The sequence below is a fragment of the Eschrichtius robustus genome, chromosome 16 (assembly GCF_028021215.1).
Source record: "Eschrichtius robustus isolate mEscRob2 chromosome 16, mEscRob2.pri, whole genome shotgun sequence".
Lineage (NCBI taxonomy): Eukaryota > Metazoa > Chordata > Mammalia > Artiodactyla > Eschrichtiidae > Eschrichtius > Eschrichtius robustus.
The window spans coordinates 16,458,570-16,484,232 of NC_090839.1; the positions used below are offsets into that span (position 1 = coordinate 16,458,570).

The window sequence follows — 25,663 nt, forward strand, 5'->3', positions numbered from 1 at the left end:
GTGGCGCCGGCCAAGACGAAAGGCAAGACGGTGGCCGAGAGGGCACGGGGAGGCTGACGGTGGCCGACAGGTCGGGCATGGAGCATCTGGAGCGCTGCGCGTGGGTCCTCAGGGGGACGCTGGTGCGGGCGGCCGTACGGCGCTACCTGCCCTGGGCCCTGGTGGCCTCCATGCTGGCGGGCTCCCTCCTCAAGGAGCTTTCCCCGCTGCCCGAGAGCTATTTCAGCAACAAGCGCAACGTCCTCAACGTGTGAGTGCGCCCCGGGTCCTCTCCTGTCCCCGCCGTAGCTGTCGCCTTGCCCAGAGAGCCGGGGGTTAGCTGCCCTGATGGACGAGTCATTGGAAGGGGAGATCCTTCTCCCCTTCGTGACAGCAGCGTCTGCACTCGTGTCGCGATGGAGGGACCCCGGAATAGCTAGTGTCACTAGCAAGTCGCGTTTGCACACCCAAACCAGACAGTCTGAGCTTGACTGGGCAGGGGTGACGGGCAGGGTGGTGTGTGTGTCTGTGTGTGTGTATGGGTGGAGGGTGGGAAGGGGGGGTGAACGGGCCTGTGTCGCTGCTCCCTCTGCCTCCCTTTGGGGTTAGGAGTTGGCCCCTGCCCTGGGCGAGATGCCACCTCCCTCCTGCCTGCCAGTGTCAGACCCTGCGCCTCCGCCCTAAATCTGATACCCCCCAGCTGGTGACAGAATCCCATCACACCTGGGTGGGGCAAGCAGACCTGCCTTCTTTCGCCAACACCCCACCTTTGAGAGCCTGTCCTAGCCCATGCCAACGCCCATTCCAAGATAGTCGCCCCGGAGTGGAACCCTCCAGTCCGTGACCTTTCCCCTAGATCTGCTTGGATTTTCTCAGCCACTCAAAGTTCATGGCAGTGGCCTAGGAACGCCATCCCAGCCGGGCTCTTTGAGACTTCTCCTTAAGTCCACCCACCCCCTCCTTTTTTTTTTTTTTTTTTTAAACCTCTTGGATTTTAAGTTTATCGACGCAAACACCGTTGCAATAGTAAAGGGAAACTCTGAAAGATAAAACTCCTCCCCTGACGTGAGCTTCGATTCTCCTTGGGAGGTACAGTGTCTGCAGCATCTCCCAAAAGTCAGTCCAACTTTGGTTATCTACTTAAAACCCTGGTTTCTCTCTCCAGCAGTTTCATCAAATACCTGACAGGTCTTGGCTGTGGCCAGATCTTTGCATATCAGTCCCAGGGAAGATTTTAGCGACAGGCCCTTGGGTAGTGTCTGAAGAACCTTTGGAACCCAGGAAGAGTCCTTCTGTCCTTTGCGCACCTTCCTGCCTCACCCGCCCGTGGAGGCTGGGCTGAGAATAGATTATGAGAGTGGTCATGGCCCCGTCTCTTGCATATGTGTTTACCGCACCTGGTCCCCAGGTCAGCCACCTTTGATGAGGGCAGGGGAGGCAGACAAGACAGCTGCTGCTTGATCTGGCCTGGGTGAGCTGGGAGCCGAAGAGCCTGGCAGACAAGTCCCTGTCTTTCGCGAGTTGCCATGGATTCTGGTGTTTTGCTCCACACCTCTATGCTAGTTAATTATTGAAAGGAAACTAGTGAATCATTGGCTCTGGATTTAAAAATCGTTGGGTCCCCTCAGTTCTATTTAACAGTTGAGGAAACGGAGGCCTGGAGGTGTGGTAATAAGTCGGAGTCAGGATTTGAACCTGGGTCTTCTAGCGTGAAGTCAAGCTCTGTCTGATCATTTCTACCACATAGGAAAAAGCCTTGGTGTAGAAAAAGCATGGGCTTTGGGGCTGGCCAAACCTTGGTTTAACCTGGGCTTGCTGGTCATGTGAGTGTGATCCTGGCAAGTTACTGAACTATTCTTTATCTATAATATGGGGCTAATGACACCTTCCCCCCGAGGTAACTGTGAGTATTCTGTGGGAAAGTGGATGTATGTGAAAGCTCTGTAATTACTTTCCCCAGCAAATAACATAGTGCTTAAGATCACAGAACCTGGATTTAAATCCCGGCTCCACCACTGATGACCTCTACTTTGGGCATGATGCTTCTCTGTGCCTCTGTTTTCTTCTCTGTAAAATAGGGATGATAGCAGTACCTACCTCATAGAGTTGTGTAAGGATTCAGTAGTTAATACACTTAAAGTACTTAGTGAGTGAAGTTGTTGTCTGTAGCTTTTATCACCTATTTCTCCTTTTTCCCTCCCTCGAGAGTCCAGAGTCCTGAGTCATGACATTGTTCCCTCTCCGCCATGTCCCCGCTCTTCACTTCCACTTTCTTCCTCTGCCAGGTATTTTGTCAAAGTGGCCTGGGCCTGGACCTTCTGTCTCCTCCTGCCTTTCATCACCCTCACCAACTACCACCTGACGGGCAAGGCCGGCCTGGTCCTGCGGCGGCTGAGCACACTGCTTGTGGGCACGGCCATCTGGTACGTGGGCACAGCCGTCTTCGCCAACATCGAGCACTACACAGGCAGCTGCTACCAGTCGCCAGCCCTGGAGGGGGTGAGAAAGGAGCACCAGAGTAAGCGGCAGTGCCACGGGGAAGGAGGCTTCTGGCATGGCTTTGACATCTCAGGCCACTCCTTCCTGCTGACCTTCTGTGCCCTCATGATTGTGGAGGAGATGGCTGTGCTGCACGAGGTGAGGACGGACCGAAGCCACTGGCTTCACGCGGCCATCACCACCCTGGGGGTCGCCCTGGGCTTCCTGACCTTCATCTGGGTGTGGATGTTTCTGTGCACGGCCGTTTACTTTCACAACTTGTCCCAGAAAATGTTTGGCACCCTGTTCGGTCTGCTGGGCTGGTACGGGACGTACGGGTGTTGGTATCTGAAATCCTTCTCTCCAGGACTTCCTCCCCAGAGCTCTAGTTTGAATCTGAAGCAAGACAGTTACAAGAAATAAAAGAGAAGCAAAAGGGATGGCAGCAGGACAGTGGCTAATAGATTTTCCACTTATTTTTCTTAGTTATCGACCAAATTATTGATCCCGCTTCCGGGAGGAAGCTTACCGGGCAGTGTGTGGGGTGGGGGTGGGGTGGAGTCTGGGGGGCGAGCGAGGTCAGGCCCCAGACTGTCCCTGGTGGCATCGCCCTGTGTCACAAGCACCGCCACTCCCAGTCAGGCACTTTGCTGGCAAGACTTGACCTTAATCTGGAACATCCCTTTTGGCCCTAGAGGGCCAAGCTCAGGCTCAGCGAGAGGGCGGGATCGGGAAAGCCTCTGTTGTGTGGCTGAAGCGGGGCTGGGGCCTCAGGACTCTCCTCTGCTGCCCTCAGATGCTCCCTGATTCTTCCTTGTCTTCTGTGTTAATGGCTGTCAATGCTGTTATTTAACAGTAATTCCCTCTGGTCAGTTTTGCAGAAGCATTTATTTCCAGCAGGGTTCTTTATAAAACAACCAACTGCCTGAAGGACAGATTCTGGTTGTAGTATTTATTTCGTCCGCGGAACGTCAAATATTGCAAGTGGCTTATGATTAGCTACCAAAACAGTTAAACTGGACTCTGTGCCTCTGCGACAAGAGTATTGGATGATTTTTAGGTAACGAACATTGGTAATTTTCTGTCCATGTTGTCTATTATATATCGGTTTTTGGAGCAGTAAGGTTACTTCCCCCCTCCCCCTTCTATTGTGAGTGAATGCTTTATAGTTTTTGATAACAATCATGGCATTTGTTCTTTGTGGACAGAACTCCCGAAAATAACTCACGACTCTGCACTTTGGCACATGTGTAGATTGCTTTGAGGGCTTTTTAGAACACTCTTGGCTTACGGTATTAAATTCAAGCTCACGGGACTCTTTTCTCTGTTAAGAATAAAACCGGAAAGCAGACGTTTTAACAACCTGTTGAATTTTAAGCTGAGTCAGGGTAATTTTGCAAAATGCATATTTGCACTGAACCTCCCCTGACCACACGTCAGTGGTGTAGACTGAATGGTGCTTCAGATTTGTGTGATAATAAGCCTTCGGCTCGTTGCTGTGGCCCAAGGCACTTTTACCCTTTTGGACAAGGTTATATTAAGTCAGAAGTGGACGAAAATATCTTCCCTTGCTTCTGATGGCAAGAAGCCAACCTGTTTGCAAAAATGTCCCTGGTAAATGGTGGCTTGACTTTGGCCCACCCTCCTCTTACTTGGACCACCACCAAAACCAGACCAAACGGGCCTGTTCATCTGCCCTTGAACTCAACCTTTTATTTCCCCTTGGCAGCACTTCTCAATTTCCAGCCTTGTCCTTGTGTGGCCCTCACCTTGGGAGTGCTGGGAATGGTGAGATGCCCTGTCCCCTCTGCCCCACAAAGGCACAGTTACCGCTCTGTGATAAGATACCCCTTCCCTCTCTCAGGGTGTCTCCTTAAGCCTTTCAAACCAAGGCCCTTGCATTTTGGATAATCATCCCGGAAGCTTCTTTGACGTCCCTCCCCCCCCCAGTCAAGCCTGGTAATAGCATTAACTGATAAGCACTGCACTTGCCTGACTTAACGCAAGCTTAGGTTGGTAGGGGTTTGAGGTCTGGAAAATCTTCAGTGTAAAATGTATTGCGTATAAATATGTACTTAAAATATGTAGTTCGTATCTCATCTGGCCACAGGTTAACCTATATCGATCAAAATGTGGGGTGTGATACGTTGTACCCAAAGGTGGCAGAAACACCTGACAGTGAGATTTCGAAGGTGTCACCATGGTGCTTTGGGAGCATTGGCAAGCTATGATGGGCCCCGGGAGAATTGTTTTGCCCTCTGGAGCTTACATCTGAAAATGGGGGTGGTGGAAGTGGGGCTGGGGTAGGTGGCAGGGGCTTGCTGAAGGGATTGACGTCTCTCCTACGTTTCATGTTCAGCACCAAAAGGCAACAGGCACAAGGTGACGCCAGAAGTTCACTTGTCCCACTTAAATGTCCAGACATTTCTCTCCTGCAGGCCTGATTCCGGCTCAGCCTTACATTGACTCCGTGGAAAGGGTCCATTACCGAATCTTGTATATTGATGAGTCTTCTGCCACTTCCTGTTCAGTCTTAGCACCTTTGCCTGTCTCTAGGGAATGTGCTCTCAATCCCTGTGTGAGACAGCGTGGCAAGGCTGAAAGTTTAGGCAAACGTGAGATTTGGGTCCAAATCGTGTCTGACCCTGGTCAAGCCTCAATTTCCCCATCTGTAAAATGGAGGTGGTACTGTCAGGATGAAGGGAATATGTATGTAAAATGCCCAGCACATGTGCATAGCAGGTGATAATCCTCCTGCCTCCTTTTTCTTGATTAAGCCTTTAGAACTTTATGGCTCCTCTGGAGAAGGCAGGGAAACTAATATGTTCTTTGGAGTGCCATCTGGGGTCTGGGTGTCCTGTTGAAGTAGCCTTGTATTGTCTTTTGAAAAGTGTCTATTCCCCAGGTGCTGAACAAGAGGCTTTTGAGGGCATCTGTGATCACAGAATACCACCGTGCTTGGTTTGTCTCTCCGTGTTGAGGTTCATTCACTGGCGCCTCATTTTCCACATGCATCTGTCATAGTCTGAGTACCAGATTGTATTTAGAGAATGGCTGTTACCACTGTTATGTACACACACAGATCGTGTGTGTAAACAGGCAAATTAAACTAGAGATAATGAAATCCCACATTCCTGTGTTTCGTGTGTTCTTTTCCAAAACCCTCAATTCCAGAACCAGGAGAGCTCGGCCCATTTTATGAAAGGAGGGTAATTCTTACTGGAGCTACTCGTTGTGTATAGGGGAATTTCAAGGCTGTAGTCACTCTTATTTTTTTTCTTCTCAATCCTGTAACCTAAGGATATGTTGTCATGTATTTCTCAGCTTGATTTACTCCTTCCCTCTGTGCCACATCTGTGTCTCAGAGTCCTGAGGTCTGGATCAGCCAGATTTGGGAGCAGTTTTCTTGGCAGTAGGAGGAAGGTTACACAAGAGCAGTTACAAAGTTCACTCAAATGAGGTCATCTGTGAAAATGCCCTGGAGGCCTATACGCGTGTGAGGACTTTTTGTACCTTTTAGCGCCCACTCCTCCGTCAGCCTGACCTGCTTGGCCCCTCCAGGTAGTATCTGTCAAAAGCCCAACGGCTCCAGGATTTGCAGCTCCTCGTTTGGCAGAACTTCCCTGTTCACATTCCGTCGGCAGCACCAAACCCTTCTTGAGTTTATCCTGTGAACCAGGAGCTGGGACAGGATAATGAACTCCCTCCCTCCTGGAGCTTGTGGTCCAAAATCCATCCCTTCAGAGCTTAAGGTGTGCGTGGGGTTGCAAAGTTTGATTTTGCTACCTCTGCGTTTGAGGAATTTTCACTCCTGGAGAAGATGCATAAGGAGTCAACAACCACCATAGAGTGTTCCGAGTGCTGGCCAAGGTCAGGGCCTGGGAACACAGAGCAGGGGACAACCAGATGCCCTGGGGAATCACGGGATATTTTCACAGAACATAGTTCTCTTGGGTCTTGAAGGATGAGGAGGAGTTCAAGCAGTTAGGCAGAGAAGGACTCCAAGGACGTGAGAACAGCACGCACAAAGGCACGGAGATGAGCTGCCATGATTTTCATCCAGAGATCCCTTCTCAAGAAACCTAACTTTCCCCTCATGTTCAAGAGCAACAGAGACTGAAGAAAGGCAGACTGAAAGGACTGTCAGAGGAGGTCCTGGAGGTGCCCTGCTGTATTATAGAGAGCACTCAGCTAGAAGTGCGAATGCCCGGCTTTGAGCTGGCTTCCACCACTGCTTTTTCTGCTCTTCTGTGTGACCTTGACCGAGTCACTCAACATCTCTGGGTCTCAACTTCCTTATCTGATAAATGATGGGCACAGACTGGTTAAGCTCAGCTCTTCTGCTCTATTCTATTTCTTTGCTCCGCTTGATGAAAAGTTCTTCCCAAGCTGGTTATGACTTTTATTTAAGGAAACAACGTGAAAAGAAACTCCCACTCAGCTGAGGTGGCAGCTGGCTTCCCGGTGAGTGATGGAGGAGCTGATCTCTGGGTGCAGTTTATCATACCCCTGCTTTTCTCTGCATCAACAGCCTAATGCAGTTTAGACCTGATTGCTTGGCTTCATAGGGACTTCCTGGACATGGGGAGCTGGACCTAGCTCCCAGAGGGATGAACCGCAGAGGGCCTTTTAAAAAGGTCTCCAAAGTCAAACCAATTTCGATATCAAGGAGAAGGTAGATTCTGTTAAGGGAAACTCCGTGCATATAGTCACCTTCAGAAATTGTCCCAGAAACCCCTAATACAGTCTCTGGGGAGTTTTAAAGTTGAACACACATAGCGTAGAAAACAGGTCCTCCCATACCTTAGGGAGAGGGGAGATGGTAAATTGGGCCCACATGATTAGATTGTAACCTTGTCGTAACCAAACTTAAAATGTGCAGACCCGGGAGTTCCCTGGTGGCCTGTGGTTAGGATTACAGGCTTTCACTGCCGTGGCCCGGGTTCAATCCCTGGTCAGGGAACTGAGATCCCACAAGCCGTGTGGCACAGCCAAAAACAAAAACAAACCAAAAAAATGTGCAGACCTAACAATCTCAGGCTAGGGACTTAAGCTATGGGAATGCTCATAGAGGTGGGCAAAGATAAACACAAAGATTTTATTGCAGCTATTTGTGATAGTGCAAAGTTGTCAAGATTTAACTAACTGTTGCCAATTGGTTAAATAAATTATGGTAACCATAGCAGGAATATAATGCAGTCACTACAAAGAATAAATGATGTTATATTTAGCACGGAATCTGGTGGCAGAAAGACTCTGCGTTCGTGCTGACTAGAACTTACAGCTGTGTGCCCTCGGTCAGGTCAGAATCTCTGAGCCTCTTTGTGAAGGGTAAGGTGGGGATAATGCCTCACCTCATTCAACATCCATTGCCCCGCTAGGTGAGGGGAACTAAGCTGGACACGGTGTTAATTCAGAGACACGGTTCTGCCCTCAGTCTGGCCAGCCACAGGCAATGAAATGAGCACATCCAAACAGGGTGCTAAGCGTCAAAAGCAGAGTGTTCCCCTACCCTACCCCAACATTGTCCCAGCTCAGGCAGAGATGATTTACATAACACACTCAGAAAAGCAAAGGATGGAGGAGATTATTCTGCCTCTGCCATACACACTGGCTGTGTGACCGTGAACAAGTTCCTCAGTTTCCTCATCTGTAAAATGGGGTTAATAGAAGTACCTACCTTGTAGAGTTGTTGTGAGGATTAAATGAATTGATACTTGTAGAGGGCTTACTTAGGACAGGACCTAGTCTACGGGAGGCACTGTATAAAAGTCTGTCAAGTGCACAGTAAGTCCCTAATGTGCCATCAATACTATAACTACTTTAAAATCAGGAAAAAGAGGGACTTCCCTGGCGGTCCAGTGGTTAAGACTCTGCGCTTCCACTGCAGGGGGCATGGGTTCAATCCCTGGTTGGGGAACTAAGATCCTGCATGCCGCGTGGTGCGGCCAAAAAAAAAAAAAAAAATCAGGAAAAAGATACCTGTCAGTGTTTTAATTTTGATTGACTCAGAGATAGTTAAAACATACAGTCGAATGTGGAAGGCCATGTCCCAGGACCTCTAGAATGAATGGAGTCTCCGAGACTATAGTCTGGTTTCAGGGTTAACTAGGAGGTGGGGGAGAGTGAGAGAAGCGTATTCCAGGAGAGCTGAGGGGAAGGGACATCCGTGTACCTGTGGGATCCTTTGGGCCAAGGTAAAGTAGGTGTTTGAGGTGCTGTCCACTTACAGGTAAGCTAAGGGCTGCCTGACCCTGGTTTCCAGGCTGCGTATTTGAGGATCTGGGTTGGGAGACTTATCACTTCTCCTGTCTTCTCTGCCAGGACATGGCTCCCCGAAGTGTGTCTGAGTGCCTAGGAGGTGAGTAGGTGGGGGAGCCTGGGAGCCACCCCCGATTGACATCTTTTTTTAAAAATTTTATTTATTTATTTATTTATGGCTGTGTTGGGTCTTCATTTCTGTGCGAGGGCTTTCTCTAGTTGCGGCAAGCAGGGGCCACTCTTCACACGGTGCGCTGGCCTCTCACTATCGCGGCCTCTCTTGTTGCGGAGCACAGGCTCCAGACGCGCAGGCTCTGGAGGCTCAGTTGCTGTGGCTCACGGGCTCAGTTGCTCCGCGGCATGTGGGATCTTCCCAGACCAGAGCTCAAACCCACGTCCCTTGCATTGGCAGACAGATTCTCAACCACTGCGCCACCAGGGAAGCCCCCCGATTGACATCTTAATTTCTGGAGCAAAGATATTCAGGTCCTGCCTGAGCAAGCTGCTGTCACCCTTTCCCAGCTCCACTCCTTTCATGCCTTCTTGCCTTCCATTTGCATTTCCTGAGCATGTTTCATCTGCCATGGGCCCCCATGCTGCTGGGGAGTGATGCAGGGCTGAACAGGTGGGGGCGGAAGCTGACCTATCTGGAGTTATTAGAAGCCTCGGACTGGAGCAAGCAGACTGTATTCAAATCCTGCCTATCATTCCCTCAGCTGTGTGATCTTAGGCAAGTCACTTAACCTCTCTGGGCTTGTTACTCATCTGTGAAACGGGGATGATTCTTTCTATGTCATTGATCTTTGACTGGTTTAATGAAATGATGGGTAGGAAAATATGTTCTAAGCTTTAAAATGTTGGGTGCATATGAGGGCTGCTTTTTACTGAAGAGATTTACTTTGCCTCGTGAATGTCTCCCTCAGAAGCCTGGGCACTGTAACTTCTACATGTCCCCAATAACCCGAAATGGCTTGGTGTCTTTAATATAATTTTTTAAATGTAGCATTGACTAAAATCAATATCAACTAGCAGCATTTGTTCTGAATTTCTAAATCTGCTGCCTGACATTTTTACTGAATTATCTTAGCTGTAGTTCCCAACAGCCTAGGCCATAGAGAAAACACGAAGGGCTTTGGCTTCATCCCAGCTCTGCTACTGTATTAGTCAGCTATTGCAGTAATAACCCCCAAACCTGATGGTTTAGGACAGCAAATGCTCACAGGTAGCTGCAGCTCTGCAGATATGGGCTGGCCTCAGCTGGTGAGCTCTGCTCCAGGCAGTGGGCCAGCTGTCCTTGGTTCGAGGCCACAAGCTGGGCTCAAGTCTGTCCTGCTTTCATTCTAAGGTCCAGATGAAAAGGGCAGCAACTACCTGGGGCCTGCTTTTCTCGTGATGAACACTGCGGCACCCACGTGGCACGTTTAAAGCCTCTACTCCCATCACATCCTTCCACTTAACAGTCCACTGGCCCAAGCTGGTCACATGGACAGTACCCTGATGGGGCAGGGAATAAACTCCACCCACAGTGAGAGGTGCTGCAAAGTCACATGGCAAGTGTTGTGGATGTATAACCCTATTAGGGAATCCAAAAATCCAATCTACCACTTGTACCTTGGGTGCTAACTCTCTGAGCCTCTGTTTCCTCATCAGTGAGACATAAAAAGCTATGCTTTGCAGACTTAGAAATAATTTATGTGAATTTCCTAGTACCCGGTTAGTACTCAAAGGATGGCAGCTATGATTACTATCAGCTCCATTTAGAGATGAGAAAACTAAGGGTTTTAGGCAATGTGGGCCCAGGTTGCTAGGGAAGGACCAAACAGGTCTTTGGAGATAACGTTGGAATGGCCCGGGCAGATGATTCTGTGACTTTGGCAGTGAGCAGCCAATGAGCTGAAGGAGATATGACCTTCAGCAGCCCTTACCGTCCTCCCCAACAGGCATCCTTCTGTGAATGTTGGAGAGACCTTCTTAGCAGTGTAAACATTGCGGGCGCCCATTACCGCAGTCCTGGCGGTGGTGGTGTCCGTCTTCCCAACTAGACTGAACTCAGCCCCACACCCTGTCCACCTCTGCAACCCTCCACGGCGCCTGGTAGAAGGCTCAGCAGCTGACGGATTCTGAGTAAACGTACGCACGTTGACTCTTTTCCACACCCGAGCTGCTCTCCGTGACATTCCGAGACAGAAAGGGACCAGGGAAAGGACACTTAACTCTAGCTCACTTGTTGTGGGATCCTGACCAAACCAGACACATGCCCATCCCAGGCCTCAGTTTCTGCACATGTGGAACGGGCAGGTGGGGCCTGTGGAGTCTTTGAGTCTATGGTTCTCTCCAGCAGTCGGCCTGGGCCTCTTCCCATTCAGTGCTTCCTTATGTCAGAGGCTGCTGGCTGTCCACCAGGATCTGTTCTCTCCTTCCTTAGCAATAGGCTGCCCAATCACAGACTACATTTCCCAGCCTCCTTTGCAGCTGGGTGAAGCCTGGTAATTCTCACCCATGGACCAAGCGTGGAAGTCACATGACCCTCTTCAACAGCTGGGCCTTAAAGTACTGGACACGTGCTCTAACATCCTGTCTGTCCTTTCCTATCAGATAAAACCTGGCCGTGGGAATTCCCTGGCAGTCCAGTGGTTAGGACTCGGAGCTTCACTGCCCCGGGCCCGGGTTTGATCCCTGGTTGGGGAACTAAGATTCCTCAAGCCATGCGGTGCAGCCAAAAAACAAACAAAACACCTGGCCTCCCCAGATCCAGCCTTGGGCCCCCCAAGCAGCCATCAGTCATCTCTTCCTTCTCACCAGAAGTGAAATGGTCAAAACATTGGTGCGAGTCAGACTCACTGAGTCTCAACGTCGTACCTCCACCCCTCTGGCCCCAAACTCTGGAAACGAGAACTAGATGGACAACACAGGTTTAGAAATGAAAAGCAGCTGCTCCTCCTCGATGCTTTTTATTGGGGGCTTTCAGTGGTTTCTAAGCATGGGCGGCAGTGACACCCAGACCCTCTCCCAACATGCAAAAGGCACAGGGAAGTGAGACGCCACAAGGACCGGCAGCGTGGATGCAGAAACCCCCCTGCATGGCATGGTAGGGCGTGGGGGGAGCCCCGAGAGTGAAGGGGAAGGCAGACGTTAACAGAGATGGCTTTGGCAGAGGCTGGAGGAGGGACCTGAAGGCCATCCACCTCAAGACCCACCCCTGCGCTCCGGCCAGGGCTGAACTTCCGAGAGAAGATCAATGTGGCTTTTACTGAAAGTCCACCTCACATGGTGGGAAAACTCAACTCCTGGTGGGAAGAGGAGGACGGACACTGCCTTCAGGGACTTCCGGTAAAGCGCCAGACCAAGCACACTGGCCAGATCAAGAGGGGAATGGGAGGGTGTGCTCATGGCCTGTGGCTGGAAGTCACTGCCTTGGCTCAGCCAGTGCTGTCTCAGTTCACTTCCAGGAGAAGAATGAAGCCCCTTCCAGTCTTCAGGGGCCTCCCGTGGGGTCTCCAGGTCTCCAGCCCCACCCGGAGGTAGCGCGTAGAAGAGTCAAGTCTTGATATTGGCTTTGTCCTGTGGAAGAGTTCCCTGGGCAAGAGGGAAGGGGAGGCGAGGGGTCAGGCCCTCCGAGCCCCCAGCACCTCCCAGGATCTGGACCCTGGTGAATGAAATGGCCTGGGACTCACCTCAGATCCTAACCAGTCCCCACAGTTCCATCTTGAGACCTTGAATCAAAAAAAAAAAGGTATTCGTGTTTTTGTTTCTCTCTCTCTCTCTCTCCCACTCACTCTTTCTCTCCTTTGGTAGAACCGTGGCCTCAACTCACGGCATTGGCAACATCTACTCCTAAACTATGGAATGTTTTCACACTGATGATAGAATTACTCCGAACAAGGGGTGGGAGGGGCTGTCCAAGTGTTCATGAGATGGTGCGTTACTGAGAGCTCATTGGGAATCACACAGGACAGAGACACCAACAGTCAGACACCAAGCCTGGGGCCTGGCTTTAGATGTATTTTTTCTTGAGGTACCAGTAGGCAAAGTAGCCCATCCCACCCAGGGAGCCCATGAGGAAGGACGCCCCAAAGAAAGATGGGGGTTTCCGCTTGACCAGCCGGAACGCGTTGGGGATGACTGCTGACAGCAGAGTGGTGTGGATGTCGCCCAGAACTTTCCGGAAGGCAAAGCGTTTCTGGACCCTCTCAAAGAAGGACTGCAGGTTGGGCCGGCTGCCATCTTCCCAGTATTTCTTGGACAGTCCCAGGAATTTGAGGCGGTGCAGGGTGGCTCCCAGGAGGACATCAGCAAGGGTGAAGGCACAGCCGCAGAGCCACAGCTCACATTTCTGCCCTAGAATGGAAGTGACAGGAGATGGGGGAGGGGAGGGGTCAGCTCTTCTTCCCCCACACACTCCCTCCTCTCTCAGTGACGCCTCTGGCTTCTGTCTGCCTGCCATAGTGTTTCCCCAAGGTCACCCACTCCTGTACTTCTTTCATGATTTTTGCCAGATGCATATACTAGCTCTATTATTTGTTTTCTTTAAATCAACTGACTTATTAAATGCAAATATATGTATTTAAACTCTGGATTCATATATCCCACTGCCCATTTTCCAGCTCTACTTGCGTGTCCACTGTGCATTTTAAACGTGACATGTCCAAAACTGAATTCCTGATCGTCACCCCCAAACCCACCACATTCATCCCCATGTCAGTAACAGCACCTCCATCCTTCCAGCCACTCAGGCCAAAAGCCTCAGGCCATGTTGAATTCTTCTCTTTCTTTCACACCCCACATACACTTTGTTAGCAGTTCCCATCAACTTTATTTTCAAAATACATCCAAAGTTTGATGTTACCTCCCATGTTACCATCCTGGTCCTAACGACCATTATCGTTTGCCTTTGACTCCCTAGAATCTATTCTCAGCACAGCAGAGAGAGGAATCCTGTTAAATCTTAAGTCAGATCATGTCCTTCTCTCTGATCAAAGCCCTCTAATGACCCCCTGTCGTAGTCAGAGTAAAAGCTGAAGCCCTTCTAATGGTCTAAAGGTCCTACGTGATCTGGCCCCCAGGTACCTTTCAGACCTAGGAGTCTACATTTTCCCCCTTGACTAACTCTTTTTTTTTTTTTGGCTGTGCTTCATGTCTTGTGGGATCTTAGTTCCCCAACTAGGGATTGAACCCAGGGCCACAGCAGTGAAAGTGCCGAGTCCTAACCACTGGACCGCCAGGGAAGTCCCCTCCCTTGACTCACCCTTCTTCAACGACACTGGCCTCCTTGCAGTTCCTCATTCCAGGCACGTTCCCACCCCAGGGCCTTTGCACTTGCTGTTCCCTCTGCCTGGAACACTCTTCCCCCACAGAGCTACAGGGCTTACTCCTCCACCGCTTTCAGGTCTTGGCTCAGTGCCGTCTTCTGACCACTGACCACCCAGTTAAAATTGAAACCCTAATCCCAGCAGTCACCGTCCTCCTCCCCTGCTCTGTTTTCTTCCATAAAACTCTTCCCCAGTGTTCCACCATATACTGTACGTGCTCATTTTGTTTCTTGCCTGTCACCCTCTACCAGAATGGAAGCTCCATGAGGGCAGGAATTTGGGTCTGTCTTGTTCACAGCTGTATCCCCTGCACCTAGAAGAGTGCCTGGCTCACTAAATCTTTACTTAATGAGTGATGAATGAGAAAAGAAACTGTATCACTAAGAGTATCATTTGCCGTAACCTATGTGCAATGCTAAAAGTACATTTAACAGAAAACAAAACAAACGCTATTAAATTCCAGCTGGATACTATTGCCCGCCCAAAATCCCTGAGCCCACGACTTGTTTTGTTTATTTGTTTGAAGAAAAGGGCAGGTATTAATACATAACCCCTTTATAGGAATTAAATACTAGCATCATACTAACACTCTTTAATACAATCAAAAGAATTAAAAAGAATAATTCTCATAATGTGGGTTTATATATCGCCATGGTCATGTGACATCTAAAATTAGCCTGTGTACTTAGGAAACACTAGACTTGAAATTCTGGAGCCCCTTTGGTCTCCTTCATCACTGCTTTGCTCAAAAACCTGAAATTCTCCCCACTGACTACAGATTAATGTCCAGATTCCTCTGCGTGGCTTTTAAGCCCTTTCAGTAGTTGGATGAGCTCCAATGTATTGGGTTGGCCAAAAAGTTCGTTTGCTTTTTTCTAGAACATCTTACGAAAAACCCAAACGAACTTTTTGGCCAACCCAATACTTCTCTGATCTTCACTTCTCACAAATTGCCCACTTGCCCTCTGTTCCCCTCAAGAAAGCCACGCCCATTTCGGCCTCTGGGCCATTGCCCCTGCTGCACCCCATGCCTGGAATGCTCTCCCCTTCCTCTCCACTTCCGGTGAGATCTGCTTTCTTGGGAAGCTTGCTTCTGCCCTTTTGTAGAGGTGTTCCTTTCAGCTCAGAAATTCCATGAATCTAATACCCTTCACCCTCACAGCCTGAGCCTCCCCCTTTCACTCTGTGTCCTCATGTTCATTCATTCATCCAACAAAGGTTTATCTGGTAGTATGTGCTGGGCATGAAGACATGACAAGACACAAATGTCTTCCCTCCAGAGGCTCACGGTCTCACGGGAGGAGGAGCTAAAGTGTAATGAAGGCTCTGATTAGAAGTTTGTTCTTGAATATGGAAGCTTCCAGATGCCTGTTAGACTTCTGGGGGAGATGATGTGTCTGCAGTTAGAGGCACAGGTGCACAGCATCATCAAGGGCGTGAGTGGAGACAGAGCTGAGAACAGAACCAAGGACTGAGCTTCGGGGCCTCAAGATTTAGATATTGGGCAACAAGAAGCAACCAGCGAAGGAGCGTGAGAAGGAGTAGCCGGTGAGGTGGGAGACGACCCAGGAGAGTGTGGTGTCCCAGAAGCCAAGATAAGAAGGTGTTCCAAGGACAGAGTGCTCAGCTGGCTTCAGGTGCTGCCGGGAAGTCACAGAAAAGGAGGCTGAGAATTGGCGATTGCATTTGGCGACTGGTGACCTTGACAAGAACAGTGGGAGTAGATGCTGACGATGAAAGCCTGGTTGGGAGGGAGTCCGAGAAAGAAAGGGAGGAGAGGAATCAGAGACGGTGAGCAAAGGTCACCCTTTCAAGGAGTTTTGCTGTCGTGGGAAGGATATGCCGATAATGTGAGACGGGTCAAGAGTGTTTTGGGGGACGTCCCTGGTGGTGCAGTGGTTAAGAATACACCTGCCGATGCAGGGGATGCGCATTCGAGCCCTGGTCCGGGGAGATCCCACATGCTGCGGAGCAGCTAAGCCCGTGTGCCACAACTACTGAACCTGCACTCTAGAGCCCAGGAGCCACAACTACTGAAGCCCACGCGCCTAGAGCCCGTGCTCCACAACAAGAGAAGCCACTGCAATGAGAAGCCCGCGCACCGCAACGAAGAGTAGCCCCCACTTGCCGCAACTAGGGAAAGCCTGCGTGCAGCAACGAGGACACAATGGAGCCAAAAATTAAAAGATAAATAAATAGATTAATTTTTTTAGAAAAAGAGTGTCTTTGTAAGTTGGGAAGAAAAAAACAGCACGTTGATGGGAATGATCGAGCCGAGAGGAGGTGATGCTACAGGAGAGAGTGGAGAGAATTACTGATGTGGTGTCCTTGAAGGGATGAGCGTGGGTGGCATCAAGTACACAAGGGAAGGGACTAGGCTTAGCTAGTTCAAGAACAGTTCATCCTTGGTAACAAGAGGGAGTACAGGGCACCGTCTTTCAACAAATCTAAGTTGCTGTCAAATGTAAGCCATCCACCTGAGAGAGTACTTCATCATACATATGTATGTATCTCCACTGACACATAGGTCCCTTTCAATGGGTACATTTTTATTTGGGTCTGTGTGTGGACCTATGTGTCTGCATCCTGCATGGTGTGTATGTTCACCCATGTGAATGCCTGCTCAAATCCATGACGCTGGTTGTGTATTAGCATGCAGACAGCTGCATACACGGGCATCTGTGTCCATGCAGTGGGGGGATTACCACATGCATAAGTGAAGTGTATGCCCACGTGCACTCGGTGTTTGCCTGCAGACAGATGTTCATGATTGTGTAAGCGTGCGTCACTATTTAGGTATGTCCATTCCTGTGTTTCTGTTTGTAGGCAAATACTGCTAGCCATGACTACATAATGTCCGTGGGCACGGGTAGCTAGCTATCTGGCATGTCACCAGAAGGTCTTCGGTTTCCCCCGCTCCTGCAGCTGTGGGTTCCCTTTGCCAAGTCGCAGCCCTGGATGAACCCTGTCTTGTGCCTTCTCCAAGTCTGCCAGCTGAGTGTGCTGGAGACAGTTACCCTTACCAGTTACACTTTAAATCCTGACCACAAAGCCCGGGAGGGCCGGCAGCCCTGCCCGGGTCCTGTAGCAGTCCTGTAGCCGTTCTGGGGGATGCTCGCTTCACCGCCCCCTGCAGAGACGACACATATCTTTCATCTTCTCTCCTCACACCCGGTGGTTTTCTCCGCTGATGACGTCACCTCATGCTTCATTCAGAAAACAGGAACCTTCGGACATGAAAGCCCTTACCCCCCACCATGAAACCCACAACGCCAGGCCCCTGCATTTACCACCTGCTGACACAAGGGAGGGTGTGAGCCACCTACGCTCAAGGTCAGGCCCTCCGTGGTCCTCTGCACCCACCCAACGCTGCATATCCTCCCTTTCCCTTTCTAGAGCCACTCTCCTCCCCTCTCCACGCTGCTCTGCGCCCCACAGGAGGCCAACTTGACGGATACACTGATGGGACTCCGTGCCCTCTGGCTCCAGGGGTGTTTGGCCAATGGGGAGCGGAGGTGGGAGATAGGATGGTGGGCGAGGGTGAGGTCAGAGTCTTACTTCCCTCAGTTTTTTCTCTGCAGGTTGCCACGGGCTGGCTGTGTTGGTTTGTTTATTTGTTTGTTTTTGGCCACACCAGGCAGCAGGCGGGATCTTAGTTCCCCGACCAGGGATCGAACCCAGAAAGTCACAGCTCCTGTCAGGTGGCCCTCTTTGTCCTGGTTCCTGAAACTGCTCCCATTGCTCACAACTCCAGGTGCAGGTACTGCACTTTTCCTTGTGGTTTCCCTGTGTCCCGCCCACACATTTGTAAACAGTCCCTTTACGAAGGCCTCTTTGATTTATCCAATTTGAGGGTGCCCTGTGTGTCCCCTGGGGACCCTGCCTGAAGCACACCCTCTCCATCCTCATTGGTCCTGCATCACTGATTTCTTTCCACTGAGGCATTTCTACCAGCCTGAAAACACACTCTCGTATCTCCTATCTTGAAAACATTCCTCCCTTCGCCCCACAGCCTTCTTCAGTCACCACCCCATTTCTCTATTCCCTCTACAGCTAAACTTCTCAAAAGGGTTGTCTACACTAGCCATCTTCACGCCTTACCTCCCATTCACTCTTCAGCCATTGCCGTCACATTCCAGTGAAACTGCTCTTGGCAAGGTCACCACCAACAGCCATGGGACAAAACCCAAGGGATGCTTTCCTATCCTTGGTTTATTCAGCCTCTCAGCTGCATTTGACACTGTTCTCCCTCCTTAAAACACAATCCTTTCTGGGTTCTATGACACAAGAGTCCTCACACCTCACTGGCCACTGTGTCTCATCAGCTTTGCCAGCTCCTCTGCCTTTACCCTTCTCTCAATGAGGGGGACCCTCAGGGCAGATGTGGTAGTTTTAAAATACGAAACAGTGCTTGTCTTTCTCTGTGGAATCTAAAAAATAATATAAACACATGTATATGCAAAACAGAAACAGAGTCACAGATATAGAAAATAAACTAGTGAATATTACTCAGCCACTAAAAAGAATGAAATAATGCTATTTGCAGCAACATGGATGGACCTGGAGATTATCATACTAAGTGAAGTAAGTCAGAGAGAGAAAGACAAATATCATATGATATCACTTATATGCGGAATCTAAAAAAAAAATGATACAAATGAACTTATTTACAAAACAGAAACAGACTCACAGACTCAGAGACAGGGGAAGGGTTGGGGGGAGGGATAGACTGGGTGTTTGGGATTGACATGTATACACTGCTATATTTAAAATAAAATGCCTTTCCATAAAAAAAAAAAAAAAAAAAAGAGAGAGAGAGGGAGAGAAAATAAACTAGTGGTTACCAAAGGAGAGAAGGAAGAGGGAGGGGCAAATTAGGGGTATGGGATTAAGAGATACAAACTACTATGTGTAACATAGATAAGCAACAATGATATACTGTATAGCACAGGGAATTATGGCCATTATCTTGTAATGACTTTTGATGGAGTACAATCTGTAAAAATACTGAATTACTATGCTGTACATTTGAAACTAATATAACGTTGTAGGGAATTCCCTGGCAGTCCAGTGGTTAGGACTCCACACTTTCACTGCCCAGGGCCCGGTTCAACCTCTGGTCGGGGAAATAAGATCCCGCAAGCTGTGCAGCACAGCCATAAATAAATAAATTAATTAATTAATAAAATAATATAAAGTTGTAAATCAACTATACTTCAATTTAAAAAAAAGGAAAAAATACGCTCACAGATCACTTGATACTTATCTCTTTGGTGGAGCCCAATTTTTCTCCCCTTGAATATGGGCTGTATTTAATGCCTTGCTTCAAATGAATAGAATGTGGCAGAAGTGACAGAATGACTTCCAAGGGTAGGTCATAAAAATGTGGCTTCCGCTGCTTCTGTCTCTCTGGGATCACTTGCTCAGGGGAAAGCCGGCTGCCGTGTTGTGAAGAAACTCAAGCAGCCCTAATAAGATGCCAATGTAGTGAGGAGCCGAGGTCTCCGGCCAACAGCAGTGGGGAACTGAGACCTCTAGTGAAGACCCACGTGAATGAGCCATCGTGGACCCTTCAGCTCAGAGTGTTGCAGCCCCAGCCAACGGCTTGGCTCAGAGACGGGGGAAGGGTTGGGGGGAGGGATAGATGCATCATGCATCTATCCCTACATCATGCAACCCTGAATTAGAAACACTCAGCCAAGCTGCTCCGGAATTTCTGATTCACAGAAAATGCGTGATATGAAAAATGCTTTTTTTTTTCTTTTTTTTTAAACTATGGCCCTCAGCTCAAATCCAGCCTGCTGCCTGTTTTTATTTATTTATTATTTATTTATTTTTGGCTGCGTTGGGTCTTCGTTGCTGCACGTGGGCTTTCTCTAGTTGCGGCAAGCCGGGGCTACTCTTCGTTGCGGTGCATGGGCTTCTCTTTGGGGTGGCTTCTCTTGTGTGGAGCACGGGCTCTAGCCACGCGGGCTTCAGTAGTTGTGGCACATCGGCTCAGTAGTTGTGGCTCGCGGGCTCTAGAGTGCAGGCTCAGTAGTCGTGGCGCACAGGCTTAGTTGCTCCGCGGCATGTGGGATCTTCCTGGAGCAGGGCTCGAACCCATGTCCCCTGCATTGGCAGGCGGATTCTTAACCACTGCGCCACCAGGGAAGCCTGACAAATGCTTTTTTTTTGTTTAAGCCACTGAGTTTGGGAGCAGTTTGTTATAAACAATAAATAACTAATAAGCAGGTCTTGATTCCTCTTTTCTGTCTCTCTCCACTGCCCTCTAGGTGACATCATCCAATTCTACGGCTTTAATCACCGTGTATATGCTGAAGACTTGCAAATCTCCATCTCCAAATTCTGACCTCTCCTTTGAAAGTCAGACTAGAATACCTAATGGCTTCTGTGACATCCCCTCTTGGATCTTGTGAAAGCATCTCAAACTCACTGTGTCCCAAACTGAACTCTTGGGTCCCCCTTGCCCATATCAGGAAATGGTACCACTCAGTAGCTCAGACCAAAACCTCATGAGTCATCTTTGATTCCTTTATCCCCTTACTCCACTCCCTCCAATACCCTCAACCTTTCAGCAAGTTCCTGCCCATTTTATCTCCAAAATATCTCTCAAGCCTTTCATGCCTCCCCATCTCTACTGCCACCACCTCAGTCCAAGCCACCACCATCTCATCTGGGCTTCTGTCTCCCTTGAAATCCATTTTCACAGCAACCAGAGTACTTTTAAAAGTAAAATCAGAATACCTCACCCCTGAGTAGTTGCAAAAATGGCCACAAATTCCTCCCATTCCTGCACGCTTGCCCCTTTGCAAAGGCTTTACTGCTTCTGCCATCAAGAGGCAGAGTCCAACCCTCTACCCTTTTAATCCTGGCTCTGCCATGTCACTTGCTTCAGCCAATGGGGCTTTCGTAAATGTGACTCAAGTAGAGGCTTAAAACATATTTGCACCTTGGGGCTTTGCTCTCTTGCTGCTCTCAGTATCCCTGTGACCACCATCATATGAAGAGCCTGGCTTAGCCTGCTGGATGATGGGCAACATGTGGTCCAGCTACTTCCACTGGCTCCTGAACACTCTTCTGTAACGGCCCCTCTCCAGCACGTTCTCTGATAGAAACGAGAAAGTTCCTTCTTGAGGTATGTATTGTTTTTACTCATTTAGCCATACTCTGCTTTTTTCTAGAAAGGATTTATGGCAGCTGGCTTCAGCGTGCATGACAGTGTTCCTGTTTACGACCTTAGGTATCTGTGTGTGCCATTTGCCTGAGGCCTCAGCTGTGAAATGCTGGAAGAACATTGGACGCGTTGAGAGGGAACCTGTTCTTTCTTACCCTAGCTATGCCATTTAAGAGCTGTGTGACCTTGAGCGAGTCACTTTATCTCTCTGAGCCTTAGTTTTCTCACCTGGAGAATGCACATGCCTTTAGCTGTCATATGTAATTAACTAGTATGTTCCAGGCACTGTGCTGAGTGCTTTTCATTTTTTAAAGAGTTCAACAAGATGGAGTTTAGGTTTTAAATTCTACTATTACCATCCTGTTTCACAGATGTTGAAACTGAGGCTCCAATAAGGAAAGGAACTTGCCCGAGTCACACAGTATAGGCAGCAAAGCTAGGCCCCAACTCATATCTGTCTCGCTCTAAACCCATCTTTTAGAAAACTGTGCTCCACAACCTTCCCACATACACAGACATCTCTGTGTGTGTGTGAAGCTATGAGTGTAGCAGTGCATGCTGACTGGGTTCCACAAATTTGCATTGTTGAGGAGACCAGACTAACAGGCCACCTAAAATAGAGCAAAATGGGAAGGTCCAGAATGAAATCTGAAGAAGGGTGGTGGCAAGGATGGTGTATAGATGAAAAAAGGAGCAGAGTGGTAAGGAGAGGGTACTCCAGGCTGCAAGAGCTGCAGGAGCTAAGGTGTGGAGGTGGAAATGTAGCTGGCATGCTCAGGGCCCAGAGAAGAGAGGCACTTGAGAACAGAAAGAGTCAAGGTCAGAGAGTCTGGGTGAGCCTAGATGTCTGGCTCCTACAGCATGAAGGAGCCATAATACATCCTTCAGTCGGGGAAAGGGGAGGTGGTGTAGTGGAGAGTGACCACCACCACCACTACCATCATCATCTTCAATAACCTTTATTAAATACCGTGTGCTAAGCGCTGACCTAAGCATTCTACATGTATTATTTCATGCAGTGTCTCAACATCTCTCTGAGGTCGGTCTTATTATTATCCCCACTTTATGGATGGGGAACTGAGGTCTAGGGAGGTGAAGCACCTGGCCCAGGGTCATTCAACTAGCAAGTGGCCAAGCTCGGACTTAAACCTAGGTCTTTCTGACGCCGTGGCCCATGATCCTAACCACCTGGATGGTCCTCTAAGATCTTTGGGGGCAAAGATGCTGGGACTGTCATGGACAGGGTAGGCTGGATGGGCTCCAGCACTCACCTACCCCAGGACTGGCACCCACCCTCGTTCTCAAGCTTCCTCTTCTCCAGCTCAGCCTCGATCTGGTCCAGCACCATGGCCAGCTCCCCCAGGATCTTCTTCAGGTAGCTCACATCATCGTGCTCCAGGATCTTGGCCTGGGGGCAGGACAGGCAGGAGCTAGAGGAGCTGAGTTGGCCTCAATAGAGCAAGGATGACCAGGGATGGAAGACTCTTGGCCCAAATCCCCTTCTGCAAACCCAGTCTCCTTATATCCCCTTAAGTGTATAGGATACCCCCACTGTTACAAAGCATCCTCATCGGGTGTTCACAATAGTCCTGTGAGCTTGACTGTCCTGGCCAGATCCCTTTCATGGGGCTGGTACTCTCATACACCAGCTGCTATGAGAGTTGGTTGATAGTGGCTCACAGCTGCCCCTTCTTCAGAGAATTGTTCTCAGCCAATGAGGAGTTTCCTGGAAATACTTGGGAAATGATTGGGTCAATGATTGGCTGATATAAGGGTATAAAATTCTGTCCCTTTGTCTCAAGGTGGATCGACTTTGTGGCACCATTTATCCTCCAGAGCTCCCTGTGGGATCAGGTGAACTTAGCCCCTTCTTCATTCCTATCTCATCCTTACTGGGGTCTCCTTAGAGCACTCCCTCAATACCTCGCTTACCCCAGAACCTCTGTCCAATGCTCTGCTCTTAGGGACACAACCTAAGACATTAGGAAAGTGAGGCTCCAGGGCGACAGTGACTTGCTCAAGGTCAAAGAGCCAGTAAATGACAGAGGAGACAGGATTGGGAAAGCAAGCCAGTGGTTTTCCCATTTCATGTCATTAGCTGATTCTCCACTTAGAACCAGCTTCTCCCAGTTCTTCTTTTCCATGGAAAAGATAGTGGGAAAGGGGAATGAGCAGGCCTGGGGTCACTCACCATGAGCTTCTTCTGTTTAGAAAGGTAGGGATCAGAGAGCTGGGGCTCCTCTTCATGGTCCAATTTCATGAAGTCCATGGTGGCGTTGGCTAAATGTCCTGGGGAGAGAATAGGAAAGGTCCCGTTCTTCTGATACCTGGTGCTCTTCCTTTCCCTTCCCCCCAACAACTTGGAATAGGTCCCATTCAAACACTAGTCCAGGAAGTAACAATATCAACAGGCATAACTAGGAGACACTATGTCATTACAGGCTGGGACATAGGGATGGATGAGATGCCATCCTGCCCTAGACCATAAAAGAGATACCTACGACATAGCATGATCAATCTCTAACGAAGAGTGAACAGAATGCTGTGGGACCCAGAGGGCCACCTGCCGGGGTCACAAGGTGTCAAGAAACCTCACTGAGGAGGAGACTCTAGGGGATGAGTAGGAGTTTGCCGGAAATGAATATCACCCTAAATGTGGACAAGCTCGTGCTTCAGTGAACGTCTCCCTCACCCCTTTCTGTAGTGAAGAAACGGATTCAGAGAGGCTAGTAAATTCCACACTAGTAAACGACAAGCAGATTTTGAATCCGGATCTGTCCGATTCTCAGTCTAGTGCTCACTCACTGTAATCCACAGGGAAAAACTTGTTTTAAAAAAACTATAAGAGAGCTTGGTGTCTTGAAACTTCCACTTCTGGTGAGGCAACTTCCCTGAAGATTCAGGGACATATTGACCGCCTTTCCTGGGAAATTGGCCTTTTAAAGATGCTGAAAAGGCCTGGGTGATGGAATGTGGGTCAATGATGGAACTCAAGGCAGCACCTTGAGAATTATACTTAATGGGAGAGACAAAGTGTCCTATAATCTGACATTAAAAGTCTAGCTGTAAGCTGTGGGTTTTACAAGAGGAGGTGGAAGTATTAAGTGAGAAAAGATCCTGAGGTCTGTTCCATGACTGGGGCAGGATTTCTCTGGAACTCTTACCCAGTAAGTCTGGGACATGGTGGTCCAGGTGTGTGGTGGTGCCCAAACCTGGCCTGCCCTCTCCCCTGGATCCCAGCTCCACTTGGACATCTCTTGGGCTCCTCAAACTCATCCTGGACCAACCAGCCTCATCATCTTCTCTGTTCCACCTACTCCCTGTCTGCATTCTCCCCAAACTGCAGCACCCTTGCCCCATACTAAGCTAAGCCAGATGCCTGGGGGTTGTCCTCAACTCTGCCTTCTCCCTCCTCCCCAAACCAAATCTGTCCCAGGTCCTGTTGATTTTCCTATTTAATCTTTCTCATGTTTAACTTCTCCCTTTCATTCTTCTGACTCTCCTTTAGTTCAGACCCCCCAGTGATCTCTTGCCTGGATGATGTGACCCACCCCCTGTCACCTGCACTCTCTCTCCTCCAAGCCCTTCTCCCAACTTCTGCCAGAAAGATCTTCCTCAAACACACACTTGACCATGCCACTCCCAGCTGAAAACCCACCTCTTGCTCCTCGCTGCCCTCAGATAATGTTCAAGCTCTTCAACTTGCCTTAAAAGACCCAGCAGGATCACCTCCTCTCCCCTTACCAACTCCATCTTCCATTAAGTTTCCCCACTGTCCCTGTCCCCAGATGGTAACATTTCAGCCACTCACTCCAGATGCTTAACACTCCCTGAATGTGCCAGATCATTCCAAACTCCTAGGCTGTTGCTCACACTGCTTCTTCCTGGAATAGCCTTCTCCAATATTCCTGAAAATCCCCTTCCAGGTCCAGTTTAAGATGACCTCTTCTATGAAGCCCTTCCTGATGCTCTAGGATGTCTGACCACTCAATGCCTTTGTCCTCCAGAGTACGCTGTACAGATTTCCACCAGAGAATACACATACACACACACTAATCAGAGCTGCCATTGCACGAATCCATTCACATTGTAGTCTATATGAAAAGTACCCCCTGGACTTGTGCAGTGCACAACCTGTGTTACTGTACATGGAGATTTTGATGCTAATTTACTTATCTCTGGATGTATATGTCTCCCACTAGAACCTGAGTTTCTGGAGAGCAGTGGCTGTATCAGATTCATCTCTGTTCCCTTAAAATCCAATACAAGCCTGGCACAGAAGAGGAGCTTAGTGAGTGTTGAATGAATGAATGAATGGAATGAGTGAATAAATGAGTGACTGCAATTGTTCAGCTTCTGCCCTCTGAGGTTTCACTATCCACCACCCCATCTCCTGGCCTGATACCAGTAAGCATATTCCCAGATCTTTCAGCTTTGGGGCTATATTAAGTCTCATTGA

The 25,663-nt window shown here is 49.2% G+C and overlaps 2 protein-coding genes across 7 annotated transcripts in view; one reads left to right on the forward strand and one right to left on the reverse strand.

Moving 5' to 3' along the window:
- FITM2 (fat storage inducing transmembrane protein 2) lies at nucleotides 1–21,143 on the forward strand. Of its 2 annotated transcripts, XM_068523812.1 has the most exons (3): nucleotides 1–250; nucleotides 2,265–2,616; nucleotides 20,303–21,143. In XM_068523812.1, the coding sequence occupies exons 1-3, from the start codon at nucleotides 78–80 to the stop codon at nucleotides 20,444–20,446; spliced, it is 669 nt and encodes a 222-aa protein (XP_068379913.1). In that variant the 5' UTR covers nucleotides 1–77; the 3' UTR covers nucleotides 20,447–21,143. The 2 variants fall into 2 exon arrangements, with proteins under 2 accessions (XP_068379913.1, XP_068379912.1); XM_068523811.1 differs by lacking the exon at nucleotides 20,303–21,143 and having other exon boundaries at nucleotides 2,265–5,586.
- GDAP1L1 (ganglioside induced differentiation associated protein 1 like 1) overlaps nucleotides 12,713–25,663 on the reverse strand; it is a 22,487-nt gene continuing 9,536 nt past the window's right edge. For 4 of the 5 annotated variants that reach the window (XM_068523807.1, XM_068523809.1, XM_068523808.1 and 1 more), the window contains 3 exons: nucleotides 23,396–23,493; nucleotides 22,498–22,612; nucleotides 12,713–13,056 (listed from right to left, as the gene is read on the reverse strand). In XM_068523807.1, coding sequence (XP_068379908.1) covers nucleotides 12,713–13,056; nucleotides 22,498–22,612; nucleotides 23,396–23,493 — 557 coding nt within the window. The remainder of the gene's footprint in view (nucleotides 13,057–22,497; nucleotides 22,613–23,395; nucleotides 23,494–25,663) is intronic. The other variant, XM_068523810.1, reaches the window with a different exon arrangement.

What these genes read in the sequence shown, in the direction of transcription:
- FITM2 (XM_068523811.1), top strand. Translation starts at nt 78, where the DNA reads ATGGAGCATCTGGAGCGCTGCGCGTGGGTCCTCAGGGGGACGCTGGTG. An exon ending in AAGCGCAACGTCCTCAACGT is followed by an intron (nt 251 to 2,264) that starts GTGAGTGCGCCC and finishes TTCCTCTGCCAG; the next exon opens with GTATTTTGTCAAAGTGGCCT.